Source organism: Phoenix dactylifera, unplaced genomic scaffold (assembly GCF_009389715.1).
Source record: "Phoenix dactylifera cultivar Barhee BC4 unplaced genomic scaffold, palm_55x_up_171113_PBpolish2nd_filt_p 000046F, whole genome shotgun sequence".
Taxonomy (NCBI): domain Eukaryota; kingdom Viridiplantae; phylum Streptophyta; class Magnoliopsida; order Arecales; family Arecaceae; genus Phoenix; species Phoenix dactylifera.
Window position 1 is genome coordinate 1,800,444 of NW_024067669.1, and position 15,723 is coordinate 1,816,166.

At 36.7% G+C, this 15,723-nt stretch overlaps 1 protein-coding gene across 1 annotated transcript in view; it reads left to right on the forward strand.

Annotated features, from left to right (window-relative positions):
• LOC103711791 (TATA-binding protein-associated factor BTAF1) overlaps window positions 1-15,723 on the forward strand; it is a 64,253-nt gene that overhangs the window by 40,018 nt on the left and 8,512 nt on the right. The window contains exons 19-25 of the mRNA XM_008798074.4: window positions 1,529-2,067; window positions 5,046-5,535; window positions 5,620-5,688; window positions 12,310-12,414; window positions 12,502-12,729; window positions 12,801-13,064; window positions 13,172-13,221. Coding sequence (XP_008796296.2) covers window positions 1,529-2,067; window positions 5,046-5,535; window positions 5,620-5,688; window positions 12,310-12,414; window positions 12,502-12,729; window positions 12,801-13,064; window positions 13,172-13,221 — 1,745 coding nt within the window. The remainder of the gene's footprint in view (window positions 1-1,528; window positions 2,068-5,045; window positions 5,536-5,619; window positions 5,689-12,309; window positions 12,415-12,501; window positions 12,730-12,800; window positions 13,065-13,171; window positions 13,222-15,723) is intronic.

Genomic DNA, 15,723 nt, shown 5'->3' on the forward strand with positions numbered 1-15,723 from the left:
CTTCTCCCTCCCCTTCTCTCTTTCTTTTTCTGTTTATTATTCATATTTTGAACTGAAGTTGGCAAACTATATGTTGACTTCAGTTCAAAATTCGAAAATAAAAAAAAGGTCCAAAAATGATTGGAACGACATGGTACTGGTACCACACCATACCATACCGCTTGGCAACCAGTACGGGTTCTGGTATCGTTACAGCCAATCTTACTCCCATCTCTCCAAAACCTTTTTTCTGTTCATATCTAGCAGGAATTTGCATTAATTAACTGCTGTTTTGATGATAATGGACTGAAATATACTTAATCTTTCTTTGCAATTTTGACTAACAATATTTTATGTGAATAAAATGAGATTTTTGCTATTGCTAAATTGTTTAAGGTTTCCATATTTATATGCTTTAGAATCTAAAAGCTTCTTTTCTCTTCCATCTATATGCATATGTTCTCTTTTGTGTATTTTTTTTATTACATTTTTGATCTTTTGTTACCATGGGTTACATGGGCTTTAGCTTGTGCTGAGAGACATCCTCAATGGCATTCTAGTTTGCGCAGGCACTAGGAACTTTCCATATATGTGAAACAATATGTTATTTGTTGGTTGTAAATGCAGAAGAGAGGTGAAAACTAATAATGTTTTATAAAGGCGTCCAACTTGGAAACTAGATATTACCAAATTGTATTAAGAGGAAGGTTTGAACAGGTTGGATTATTGGTCCATTGAATGCAACAATTCGATGCCACCTAATTGCGAATAGTTTTGCAATGGTTTCTCCAGGGAAATATGGGTTAAATGGTCTCTAATGCCCAGTATCTTCTGTGATGAATTTTGCTTATGAATAAAAACAACCTTATATTTCTGAATAGGATTTTTATGAATAGTCATGATGGAAGCAGTATTTCATTATTGCTGGTCTTCAATTTTAAAGTTTCCTCAAACCTGATGTCTTTAGAGGTTCTTTAGTAAATACGTTATGTTCCATTAGAATTTCAAGTGCTTTTCCTATAACTGCTTGTGCAAAAATGCCTAATTTAGGCAACATTCTAGGCATTTGAAAGCCATAGAAAGTTCTTTTGTTATAATCCTCAAGAAATTCACTTGATTCACATGATTGATGAATGACTAACCCATCAAGGCTGTTCTGTATTTAGAGTGTGGATAATTAGGGGACGTGGGAAGCTTAGTATAGGATGCATATTTATAATCAACAATTACAAGTGAAACTGCCTTGCTGCTACCGTTTTGGCATCATTATTTTTCTTGAGCAAATTACATTATAATTTATGATCCAAAATGTGATTTTGATCTAAATCAAAAACTGCACTATTTTATAATCTATAATATGGCTTCATTTGCAAAGCATCATAGGCTACTATTTGAGCTATGGTTTGTTGTTTACCTGCTTTATCATCCAGGAAGTGCAAGATTCATTGCTGTACCAGTCGGTTTTTCTTTTTGTTAGTAATCCATGTTTTCATCTTCTCACCTGTAGTTGTAACTTCTCTTTCCTCTCTGAAATTGCTTCCTTTTCCAGGTGGTTCGTTCAATTGCACCTATGGTGGATGAGTCATTAAGACCACAACTTCTCACTCTTCTTCCATATATTCTTGGGTGCGTCCGCCATGACCATGTTGCTGTTAGATTAGCTGCTTCTAGATGCATCACCTCCATGGCCAAATCGATGACAGTCAGTGTGATGGGAGCAGTGATAGAAAAAGTTATTCCTATGTTGTCAGATATAACATCTGTGCATGCAAGACAGGGGGCTGGAATGCTTGTGAGCTTGCTTGTTCAGGGTTTGGGTGTGGAGCTGGTTCCTTATGCTCCTTTACTGGTGGTTCCACTCCTGAGATGTATGAGTGATTCTGATCATGCTGTTAGACAGAGTGTTACACATAGCTTTGCTGTGCTTGTACCTCTGCTACCATTAGCTAGAGGACTCCCTGCACCAGTTGGACTAAGTGAAAGTTTATCAAGGAGCACGGAAGATGCACAGTTTTTAGAACAACTTCTTGATAACTCCCATATTGATGATTACAAGCTCTCTGTCGATCTCCAAGTGTCATTGAGAAGGTACTTGCTAAGACATCTTTTGTTTTATTTGAAGTAATGCTGCTTATTGATAGGTAACTATTAATGGTTGCACTGCATCATGTTATTTGTCTGTTTGAAGTCCTTGACTTTCTATTTGCCTGTTTTTGTTGTTGTAAACCTGTGACATAGGAAACTGTGTTGTTTTGGGATTAGAATATACAAAATACATCAATACATGGATTTATATGGCACATTAATTAATGGATTGTCTACCGTGCTTTCCAGGTGGTAGAATTATAAATTTATTATCCATTAGATTTTAAGAAGGGTTGTTTCCTTAATTATGTCAAGTGTTTTCATCTTTAAGTAGGACTTCATCAGCTTTCTGTTAGCGCCAGATTCACCTTTCGTTGGCCGCTCCCCATGAATATCCGCCTTCTCCTTACAAGGGCCTCCTTTCATCCCTAATCAATACTAGCAGAGCTCTTGCCCCCTCGCGCATCGATTAATATAGTATAATCATGTCTGATTGAAGTGTTTGGAGGTTCTTAATTTTGAAATCATGATACTATTTTATTCTTTTTTTAAAAAAATTTTGAGACCTCTGATCCTTTGGAAGGGTTTGGCTGTTAAATAAAGTAGAAGTGGGGGTGATAGAGTAATATAAGATGATATGGGGTGCAAAATCATGAAAGGGAAATTTTTACTCTCAAGTTGAAATTTCCACCTTGTTGACATGAGGAATTTTGTAAATTCTGACCGAACAACTAAATACGATGTCAAATATAACTTTATACTGTAATTTCAAAAGAATGTAAGTCATAGATTCTTGCAATTTTGTAGTACTTCTAGACAGACCTTTCTCATGAATTTACCACACAAATATTTTACTATCATCCCAATTGGAGATATGTTTATTCAGTACTTATTTATTGGTTTCTGATTTCCTCAGAATATTTTAAAACTAAATACAATTTTCTAAATGGTTTCTTGGAATCTCATTGGCATTTGATGATCACATGAGATGCTTGTTACACTGCCGGCATCATTAATTTTGCTCTAAAATCAGTTGGGCATGCCTTTATCTATCTCTTTGATGTGAGAGAATTGATAATTGACTTTGTTGAGGCTTTCTTTTTAATTGGGCTTTTTGAGATAGGAGAAAGAAGAGGGTGAGACTTGGTGCAATGGTAAGATTGCTCAATTGTGACCTGAGTTTCACGGGTTCGAACCTGCAATGGCGGGAGCCTCATGCATATTGGGCTGCCCCTTTTTGAGAGGAGGGAAAAAGAGAAATCTAGTCCCTTTACAATGTGTTGACTGAATTTTGGACCCCATTGTTTTTTTGAATTTATAACTAACCTTAATTCTTGTTTATTATCTAAAATTATGCTACGTACTACTTTCTTTTTGCCATTCAATTAATAATTCCAAGTTCATAAATGATAATGTCATAAGATCTTCCTTGAACATAGATATAAGAATCAAAAATCTTATCTGCACTTGATATAAATATTTTTGAATCACATCCAATATGCTATTGTCTGCATTTTCAACTAAGAAAGGAAAAATAATCTATAGGGACAGAACTGATAGCCTAATGGCACCCTTCCACCATATGGCTGGAGGTTCTGGGTTTGGGTCTTGGTATTGTTGTTCCCCAGCTGATGTTATAGACAGCGCCTACAACAATTTAGATGCCTAATTCGGGGTCTAATGGAGTTAGCATTATTTAAGACCAATGCTTACCTCATTTACAAAATCATGAATTGTTTAATGTTTTAATTGAATAAAAAAAATTGGTTTCTCTGTGGAGCCAGGTAAAGCTAATCTCTAGAACACATGCTAGATAGTTTCTGTGTTGTTTTGGTTGTTTTATTATAAGAGTCTGGGGCACTATGTTGGTACCTCCTAGTGTTTTCTCCATTAACTTTTTTGCAGGCTTTTCTATGATTTTCTGGTCTTTTTGCTCATTAACTCCTTCTGTTCAGACATGTTAAATTTGTAGTTCAGTGTTTTTCTTCATTAATAACAATTTTTTAGTGTGTTCAGTTTAGATTCTAAATTTTAATTTTAGATATACCTGGAAAACATTGAAGTTTGAAGCCTTTAATAATTTTTCACAACTATTTTCTACATAGACATCATAATCATCATCTTTTCTATTTTTTTAAATTTTTGATACACTACAGTTTTGGTGCTTAGAGTAAATTTCTAAATGCATTTTGAGTGAAAATAAATTTTAATCCTTGAACCATGGTTGAAACAAGTGTCAAATGAGCCATCTAAATAAAGTATGCACTTAGTACACTTTTAAGGTTAAGTCTGCATTTGCATAGCATGAACTTAAGGCAAAATAAAGGCAACTAAAGGAAGATAATGAAATTGAGGAAGAATGGAGGAATTGGAAGCGGGATGTAAGGAATCCTCTGCTACAAACAACTATTTCAGTAAGTTAATTCTCAATCTGCTTAAACCCTGAAAACATCTCATGTGTTATATACAAAAAGCTTACAGTCAAAACTCAAATCTAAGCATGTTCGGCCTTTTAATTCACTGTTTGCACAAACTTAATTCTCAATCTGCTTAAACCCTGAAAACATCTCACATGTTATATACAAAAAGCTTACAGTCAAAACTTAATTGATTTCCAAACTTTAGCTAACTTACATGTATTCTCAAGTTGTGATGTATGTGTGGATGGACATCCAAAGCTCTCCTAATGAACAATATCTCTGATTCAGTTACTTGGTTTTAGCAATTGACATTTTAATCTGTTGGCAACTTGGTTTTGTGAGGCACACTTCTGTATCAGGCTTCTCCCTGAACAAAGAGGTTGAAATATTCTTTTTTTAGTAGGTGGATGCTCAAGCATTGACACCCTGAGCCATGCTTGTACTTGTGATGTTCTTTCTTTTCTTTTTATTTTTCAATTTTGAGCCTTGGGGCATATCTTTATTCAGCTTTTGGGGTATAGACTATGGTTTTGCATTGATAAATTATTGTTTGTCGTGTAGGTACCAGCAAGAAGGAATTAACTGGTTATCTTTCTTGAGACGGTTCAAACTGCATGGAATTTTATGTGATGATATGGGCCTGGGTAAAACACTTCAGGCATCAGCAATAGTAGCATCTGATATTGCAGAGCGGCGTGCTTGTGGTAATAGAAAAGACCTTCAGTCTTTGATTATCTGCCCTTCGACATTAGTTGGGCATTGGGCATATGAAATAGAAAAATATGTAGACAATTCTGTGATGGTTACTCTGCAGTATGTTGGTTCTGCCCAAGAAAGGATGTTGCTTCGCAGTCAGTTTGATAGGTGTAATGTCATTATAACATCTTATGATATTGTTCGTAAAGATATTGGTTATCTTGGCAAACTTTCATGGAACTACTGTATTCTAGATGAGGGACATATCATCAAGAACTCGAAATCTAAAATTACTGCTGCAGTGAAGCAACTGAAAGCTGAACACCGCCTTATTTTGAGTGGTACTCCTATTCAGGTTGTTAACTCTGCTAAATGGGCTTTTTCTTTGTTGAAGTATTTTTTGCAGCAGTATGCTTAAATAGTTCGCTTGTTTTTGCAGAATAATGTTTTGGAACTTTGGTCTCTTTTTGACTTTTTAATGCCTGGGTTTCTTGGGACAGAGAGGCAGGTAGATTTCTATATCAGAGCTTGGTTTAATTTCTTGAATGCATCATAAGTCGTTGGTTATCTGATAGGTCATTGTTGTGGAATTGTTGGAATCATTTTATTTGAACTGTGTATGGTCCTAATATACACAAACATATGCATACACATTCACATAGACATATTTACATACATTCATACTCATTTAATGTTAAATCTTTGATTAAATCTAATGATTCCAAAATCAATGTTGTGTTATGCAAATTGAAGATCCACACTGTTGATCTTGATCTGTATATTCAAAACTGCCTATAAACCAAAAGTTGTATGTTTCGGAGATCTTTAATCTATGCATCAAGTTAGTACAAAAGTGAATAGCGCAACTCGCGCGCACGCGCGCACACACGCATATATATATAATTATATATATAATTATATATATAATTATATATATACATACATATATACACAGCTGTGTGCAAGGATTGGAGTCATGGTATTGATACCTATCTTGGTTTAGTCCCGAGTTGGTAAGGTACCTGGATGGACCGGAATAACCATCAACAGCAATAATGAAGTTAAAAAAATAAAAAAAAATGTCTTAGGATGTTTCGTTGCCCTAAGTGTCATGACGCAACCATCTTTGACGGGATGTAATGAGTGTCCTGGGGGCATCCCCAGTACCATTTCCTCACTGGAATGGTACAAGATTGGCTGGATGTGCCCAGACACTAGGACTTGAATCCTTGCCTGTGTGCATCCATATATACTGATGCTCAAGGTTTTCAATACTAAGGGATGGGGCCTTCCTCCGGTTTTTTAATGGAATAGGATGTCTCATATACGGATACATAGGATGGTGGATGTCCCATCCTCTCTCAGAACATTCGCTGACTCGCCTCGTTCCAAGGCACTGCCCTTGATACTCTAGCACATGTTGGAAGATATGCACATATGCATGGTATGCTGAACCGGCTCGTACCGGCTGGATCAGCACGTATCGGACCGGTCCCTGACCGGTCCAGTACAGGCTTGGAACCGGTTCCCCGCGTGCGATTCCCCGCGCTCGGACTTGGAATTGCGCCCGTGCGCTGGCCATTTAATGCCACAAAGTGGCATTTAATGTAACTCTGTGGCATGTGTCTGCGTGCATCCACGTGGGCACACGCGGACGCGAGCTGGGAACTGCGTCCGAGTGTGGTTCCCCGCGCCTGCGTGCGGTTCCCTGCGCGCGGTTCCCCACGCTCGGACTCGGAACCGCGCCCGCACTGGCGCTTGATGGCGCGTCTGCATGGGTCTGTTGGTCGGTTCCGTACTGGATTAAACCGGTCCGTACCAGAACTGTACCGATCCGGTAGGCGGCTGGTACGCCTACCGGTACCGGTACGACGTACCTTGCACATATGTGATATGCATACATTCACATAATTTATGCATCTATGTATGTGTGCATGTATATATGTATATGTACATGTACATATGTATGTGTATTCTTGTACCTATGTGCATATACATGTGCATGGACATATAATATGTGTTTGTACTTTCTAACTATAACTTTACAAATGATTCTTGGTGGAAAGGTGTGGATATATCTTGATGGGAATTCTTTGATTGATCTTATATATTGTCAAACTACATTATAATCCATTTGCCTTTTTTTTAATGGCAATGACATTATAAGTTTGTACTAAGTTCTATTCATGGGCTTTCTACATTGCAAGGTTAATCATAGTTTTAAATAAACTAGGTGAATATTGTCTTGGCAGAAGTAGTTTTTGTGACCTATCAGATATACATTGCATTAAAGATTTATGCTCACTTGTACGAATAAATAACTTTTTCTTTGACATATGTAAACTATATGATTGATAATTGACCAATAAACTAAACGAACCTCAATTGCTTTCTCTTCTCAAAGGATAGAAGGGAACTCTTATTGTTTTTTTCTTGGTTTGGCAGGGGGTGGTTGAAGATGGTAATGGGTTATAACAGGGTATGCCGTACTGGCCTGTACCAGCCGGTCCGGGCCGGTACGAACCGGTTCGGGCAGGGACTGGATCAGTGTGGGATCTGGTACCGGAAGCTTTTCATTGAAGAACCGGCTGGTTCGACTGTCGTACCGGTACGGGACCGGTACAGGACCGGTCCAGACCGATACGGGACCGGTCCGGGCCGCCACCGGTACGCTGACCGGTACCGGTACCGGTACCGTTATAATCATTCCTACTAGAAAATAGATTTTTCTAAGTGAAGATTTAAGAATTTGTAAGGAGATGTTGATAGTTGTACTATATGTAGTTAAACAAAGAAAATATCTATTTAAACATGTAATGGTAGAAAGCAAGGGAAGTTGGTAATCAGCTTTTGCTAGTTTTGTGAATTCTGCATCTAAGAAGTTACTCTAAATTTTGATGAAAGAGAAAATTATAAATTGTTACTGATATTACTATTACATTTCGTCTTGCTGTTCAGTTGACATCTGTGTTTTTTTTCCTTTTCAAGAGAAAAGAGGGCCGGAAGTGCATTTATTTATTAATACATCTGTGGTTAAATGTAAAATATGTAGAGTTGCAGTTTGGGGGATCCAGTTAAAAACAAATGGTCAATCTATTGTCAACTAGGAAGCTGTAATTGCAATGTTTAGTGGGACAGGTGTTGGAAGGATATACTGAATACAGAGATAGGTGAAGTATACTGGAAGCCATTCAAGTCAGGATCCTCTCGGTGCATGTTTTGCATGGCGGAGGGCTGTACAATCCTGGATAGCCGCCAAGACATCCATCTCGGAGATGGACGGCTGTCGCTTATCCTTGTGAGCACAGTGTTTGGCACCCAATGTGACCCTTTCTATTCTGGAGATGAGTGACAGTTTTCTGTCTCTGAGATGGACGACGTAGTGGCTATCTAGGGCTGTAAACAGCCCTCTGCGGTGCAAAAATTGCATTGCAGAGGATCTGAACTCAAGCTACTCTAGCCCAACTATCATGATCAGAAAGGATTTTGGACATCTCTGTACAAATATCATTGCAGGACTGCAGTAAGGCTATATATGCTGGTAATGAAAAACCTATTTAAGATAGGGTTTGAATGAGATGAAGGGAAAAGTTATTTTGTTGTCCTAGAATATCTCTGTGGTCATACCTCTGCCTAGCCCCTTCTCCTTGCCTTTAGACTTCCAGACAATGGTAAACTTCTAGTTTGATGAGTGTGGTTTGAAACTTTAACGGAACCTGTCACTTCAAATCAATCTAAAGCTTATTGTTATTGGTTGGGACTTGGGAGCAATTCGAAATTAAGGTTAGTTTTAGAATTGTCGGAAACCTGCTTATGCATCTAATTTATTGTATATGTTGAACTATTCAGGCTACTCTTGTTGTCATTTCTTCATTTCTTTTGATTTTGGGAACATTTTCTTAATAATAATTTTGAAGTTTGCAAGTTTTGTGAATATTTGGAAGCAGTTGCATTGTGTTTCAAATATTGTCTGATGTACCGCCCCACACTGCCCGGTACGGAGCGTACCGTTTTGGGAGAAAACTAGTATGAAACTTAGCTTCAAGTTGGTACAAGCCTTGTTCCGAGGCGTACCGATCCATATCGAGGCGTACCGACCTGTACTGAGGTATACAGAGGTGCGTACTCGTCCGTATTGAGGCGTACCGAGATAAAAATTGAGAAAAATAGTTAGAAAGCTATTTTGGTACTGGGATGTATTGTATTGTACCAAACCATATCAAATCGATAAGGTATCGATATGGTATCCGGTACTGAGATGACGGACCTTGATTTCAAAGATATTTAAATAACATTTTTGAGATTGCTTGGCTATCCTAGAGCTTAAACCTATTAGGCATTTAGATTTTTGTATATTTATGCTCAACTATGATTAAATAGAAAAAAGATATGGTGCAGTTTAAGTAATGTAGATCATGTTTGTAAACATTTATGACTTTTCTTGAACATTTACAAAAGTGCATGCATCTCTTGCATACATATAATAATGCCAAGCAACCACTAGAATGATGTACTTAAAGGTTCAAGATGATACAAGTTAACATAGACTAAGGTTTGAGATGATGCAAGTAACATAAAATGATGTTTTACATGTTTTCTTGGCTTGATTATTTTTTCATTTACAACATTTTCTTTTTGATGCGGAAAATAATAGGACTTTACCAAAAAGAGGGACAAGAGATTGGGTTGGAGGAGAAGCAAGTAGCTAAAGGGAGATACCAAGTGGAATCCACCACCAAATTCAAATAGAAATAACATGAGCAATCCAATTCTTCATTCCCCATTCATTCTCTACTGTATGACTTTATATTACACGACTCTTTATATCCCCTAATTAATACATCACAACATTCTAAAAGACAAACATTTATTACTTTCACAAATTGTAGGAGACTTGCATGAATCATAATGAATAAAGTCTAGGATATGAGTACATAATTAAAGCATAATTTTCACTGGCTATTAATAACTAATAAATATTATTTGACGAGACCGCTGAATTAGACTAGCATATAGGCTACTCCAAAATGGGCAGAACCACAGCTCCTGCATCAGATGCTTCTGCTGCGTGGAACTCACCCTCGGGTTCTTTTATCTTTATGCTTTTGGATATGGTTGCAGAATACTTGATCGAGCATCTGCACAATCTTGATGTTAAATATGCTTCATGTGGTCCAATCTCATTGATTTAAATTAAAACTGCTTTCCTTGATGCATAAACAAATAATTATAGGCTCTTGTATCTTGTTTTCCTCCTTTATGGTAAAGCCATGGTCGTCTAACTAGGATGTGTGGCTGTCATAGGTGCTGTGTCACATAGAACTTGTTGACAAAGTGCCTTCCAGTGGAAATTCTAATAAAGTATTGGTTGGTATGGTGAGCTTAAGTATTAAGACCAGCTAGATGACATGGCCAAGGTCTACGCTTGGTCCTTAAATTGAGTGCTTGAAACAATGTTAGAAGTCCTCCCATTATCAATGACAAGATCATAATGTTGCCCACCACACTTACCACAAGTGCAGAGAATGCTCTTGCACCTCCAATCTTGAACGTGTAAGGTGGAGATGGTTGAAGGGTCTCTCCTTCATTTATATATGTAATTTGTGCATTATCATCTTTGAAAGTATTTTAATCTTCCAAGGGAACTTAAATGGACTCCTTGCTTGGATTCACAAATATTTTGGGTCATGATGTGATGTGGCCTGCCTCCTAACATTTGAAGCATCAATTTTTGGATATCCTCTTACGATTATTAGAATCAATACCAAAATATCAAAATACAATGACATGATGAAGACGACGGTAATTGATGTTGAGCATATTTTTGTTTAATATGCTTCATGAACTATCCAATTACGGCATATTATCATGTCTTCTTGGATTTGGCAATGGAGGCTAGCTTGATAGTGAGCACAAAGGATTTCTTCAAAGTTCAAACTCTGTGTCCTAGTCATGGCAACTAAGTCATAAAACTTCTTGGTGTAGGAATCGACCGATTCATCTTCTTGTTGAATAGGATGGTAATGCTACATCTGAATAGATTGAAAATAATCTATAGGGATTAGTCAAGGTTGAAGCAATTGTTTCATCTCCAGCTATGTGGTAATATCTCTTCTATTGGATTGTATATTTAGATCCTTTTGGTGTTTTCATGAAATTCGAGCTGAACCCGTGAAATTCAGTATTAAAAAACTTAGGGTTCCTTTCTTGAATAGAAATTTGGAACATCAAGTTTTATTCCCTTTACATCAACATGTAAAATAGAGGGTTCAAGGGAGTTTCGAAGCATTGTTTGGTCTTTTAGTTATTGGAGCTTCAAGAGCAATAAAAGGAGGTGCGAAAAGCTCTTGGAGGAGAATTTGGAGGATGAGATGTCACAATGTTGGGAGGCCTTTGAGGTGTTTTTTTAACTTCAGCCATCTCCTAAATTGGTGCCTTGCCGTTGAATTGATCTTGATTTTGTGATGAACAACTTCGGAGAATGATTACCGATCATTTGAAGAAGTTCTAGTTGTCATGAGTTGAGAGAGAGCATGGCTTGAAGTTGCTTGAACTGATCTTGAAAGATTTTTTTCCTTCTTTAAACTGATTTGAAGCCTTCATCTAGCTTTCCTTCTATTTAAGCCAGGCATTTTTCATGTTGATGATGTAACTCCTTGTGATGTGGAAGGAGTTCATCATGCTCATTGTTAGTGCGAACCATGACCTTAGAAAGGAAATGCCTTCTTAAAGAGAGAATAGGAGGAAGGATGAGATATCAAACTAATGCTCTGACACTGACACTGGAAATAATAGGGGTTAAGCAAAAAGAGGGGGAAGAGATCGGGATAGAGAAGCAAGTAGAATAAGAGGGATATCAAGTGGAATCCACCTCTGAATTTAAATAGAATTAACACGAACAATCCAATTCTTAATTCCTCCTCATTTTCTATACACAACCTTATATAGGTACATGGCTCTTCGTATGTCTTAATTAGTACATCTCAATGTTCTAAAAGACAAACAATAATTACTTCCACAAACTCTAGTTTACACATGTATGGACTATGGTTGAGTAGGCTGTATTTGTTTCAAAATTGTCTGTTAGTCATCTACCCACATGGTCACTAATTGTGGGCTACTTCTACAGTTCCAAGCAACATATGGGAAACCATTACTGGCAGCAAAAGATTCAAAATGTTCTGCTAAGGATGCTGAAGCAGGGGTTCTTGCCATGGAAGCATTGCATAAGCAGGTTGAACTTAGAAAACAATTTATACTTATATAATGTAGTGAATTTCTGGCATCACACCAACTTCTTTTTGTTTGCTTATAACTTCAGGTCATGCCTTTCCTCCTCCGTCGAACAAAAGATGAGGTTTTATCTGATCTCCCTGAGAAAATTATTCAGGACAGATACTGTGACCTGAGTCCTGTGCAACTTAAACTTTATGAAGCATTTTCTTGTTCCGATACAAAAAAAGAGATATCAACATTGGTGAAAGCACAAGAAAACATGAGTACAGCTGAAGAAGCTTCAGCAACAAAAACTTCTTCTCATGTCTTCCAGGTATTGTAGTCAAATTACTTATGGCTTTGTGAATGTTCCTATATCTAATCATGAATTATCATGAAATACAGGCGTTGAAGTACTTGTTAAAACTTTGTAGTCATCCATTGCTTGTCATTGGTGACAAACCACCAAATCATCTTTCATATCTTCTATCAGAAGTCATCCCTGACTGTGCTGATATTCTCACTGAGCTTCATGAACTACACCATTCTCCTAAATTGGTTGCTCTTCAAGAAATTCTAGAAGAGTGTGGAATAGGCTTAGACACATCAAGTTCTGATGGTGCTGTGACAATTGGGCAGCACCGAGTTTTAATCTTTGCTCAACACAAGGTAAATGTTCCCTTTACCAACTTTGTTTGGTCGGCTTTCATTCACGTTTGCATGCTAAAGTATTTTTCTTCACTTCTTCTCCTTTCAATGGAACATGATACCTGCAGTCTTTTCTTGATATTATCGAAAGGGATTTGTTCCTGGCTCATATGAAGAGGTTAGTTGTTCCTAAAGTTTTTTTTCCCCAGTTTATTCTGCTCTTGCGATGCAACTTGTAAGTGTATTATTATGTTATTCAGCATCAGACATGTAATTTATGTATTGTTTTTTCCCCTTTGTCACTTGTGCAAATAAAGCTTTTCAATATTATTATATTTTTTTGACATAATATTAGAAATTAAAGATCTATCTGGTGATTCGTGAGAATAATACATATTATAAAGTTGAGCTGTACATAATATTTATGTGTGCTTTTGCATGCAGACACATGTATGTATAAATTCACAGCATCTTTTCCACATTGATATATGGTATTTTGCTCTTGATTTGGCTGTCATGTGGTAACATTTGTACTGTTGTTGAGGGCAGTATGATGATAGAGTAGTATTCCCATGTGACCATCTATGCTTGCATTTTTAGCAAGTAGAGAATGTAAAATTAGAAGCTTTAGGAGGTGTGAGAAGGAATTCTGGCTAGCTAAATTATGGGTAGAACCAAAAAAATATGTAAGGGATGCTGTCTAATTAAGGAAATGATGGAAAATAAAAAAAAGTGACTTTTGATCTTGATTTGTTTTGGAGAGACATAAGGAAAGGCAAAAACTGATAGTATGATACACTGATTGAGCGATAGTTTCATTTTATTCAATTTGGAATTGGAGATTTGCCGAATAACTTAAATTAATTGAAGTTCATAAGGTTTTGAGTTAATGCCTTAAATCGGAGAAGCATAAAAGAAGAATATGAGGACACATATAAAGTAAAATGAAGAGAGACAAGTCTCTCTTGAGTCTTGACTAACATCTTGAAAGTGTTCAGTTTTGATAAAATTCGATGAGTTGGTGAATATTATGAGAATAGTGTGAGGAAATTTTACTGTTTTTGTTGATTTGCATGTCTAGAGTTTAGACTACGAACTTGGCTAAAGTGGAGGAGTAAGAAACAAAAGGTTCGTGGGTGAGCAGACCATGTTGCCTATGAACATTCAACAGTATTTAAGGATGAGATAGTAACTACCGACATTCATAGCATGTGGATATTATATCATGCTTAATTTGGAGATGCCAAGATGTTGCTTGAGGCACATCTAACCTAATCATTTCACTGAGACTTATATTGGAACCAAGTGTCCAGTGTTCAGATTTTTGGAACAGTTTGTGATCTTCCAATGGAGCAGAAAAAATTGTTCACATTGCATGAAATTTAAATTGTCATTATAATCAAAATAAAGTGTACATTTTTTAAGAATATATGGGCACTTGTGCAGCAACCTACACGATATAAGAAGCAAAGAACATATACCTTAAAGGTAATAAACACTTCTGAGAATTTTAGTTAAAGCTGAATGAATCCTAGTTAAGCATACTGTAATACATTTTTTAGATCAATCTATGGAATTAGATGGTTGCTTCAGTTGGCCTTTCAATGTTGCAGAAGTCATAAGAAGGTTTGGGAGGAGAGTTCTTTGATGGTCAATTTCAAAAAGGGTGTTGACTTTCAGGGGATAGGGCCCTTATGGATGTTACAAATGTCAGAATTTGTAAAAACACATGTTTTCTTGCTATTGATTCTCCTAAAACAGAGTGCTGCTAAGGTATTGGTGGCATGTCGGTGATCAAGTTGGTGACATGAGAATTGCAGTCATGGTATATCATTAACAATATTTTATTATAGTGCAATTACAAATTTTATGTTGTGAAAGAGGGACAAAGAAATTTGACATCTGAACGAAGATAGTAAAGCCACTCATTTAGATAATTTAGGATGCATTCATTTGCCTATTTTTCTAATTGATCCCACAAGTTTACATTTTTTGGGGGTACTTTTGTTTGGCATTGAAATTTTTTTCTAAAATAAGTCGTAAATGACATAACCCTCCTAAATCTCGAGGTCCACATGCAATTAAGAAGGTTGTATGTTAAAAATTGATAAGTCCCCTAACTCATCCCAACCAAAAAAAGGAAAATGAAAGAAGGAAAACTAAAAATTCAACCATCCACTCACAAAAGAAAAGCACAAGGAAAGCTAAAGGATATATTGAGTGGATTCTGTCATCTCTTCTTTCTATTCATGTCCTATAAATATGTGTATAATACATTATGAGGGGTAGCCTTTTGACTTTAATAAATTTTTTTGAGAGGATTTCCTTCATGAAGTGAAGGGTTTTTCAATCCAGTTTACTTCCATTTGCGTGTTAATATTCAAAGTGCAACCTCATTGATCAAATTGGCCCTTTCTTCCTTTTCCTGCTGCATCATAAGGAGAGTTATTAGAAAGTCATCATAGATTGGTGGGTTCATGGCATGTTTAGAAATCCATGAAAAATGATGCATCAAGAATAATACCGATATGTATTCATTGTACTTATTACAATGGTTGTCTTGTTCAAATGGTATTTGAGGGATTTTTGTATGTGATTGTTTATTAAGAAATTGGCCTTGCACCAAATATTAGGCTACTGATCAATGGTGAATGGGAGCCTGCTATTAGGAGCATAGAGT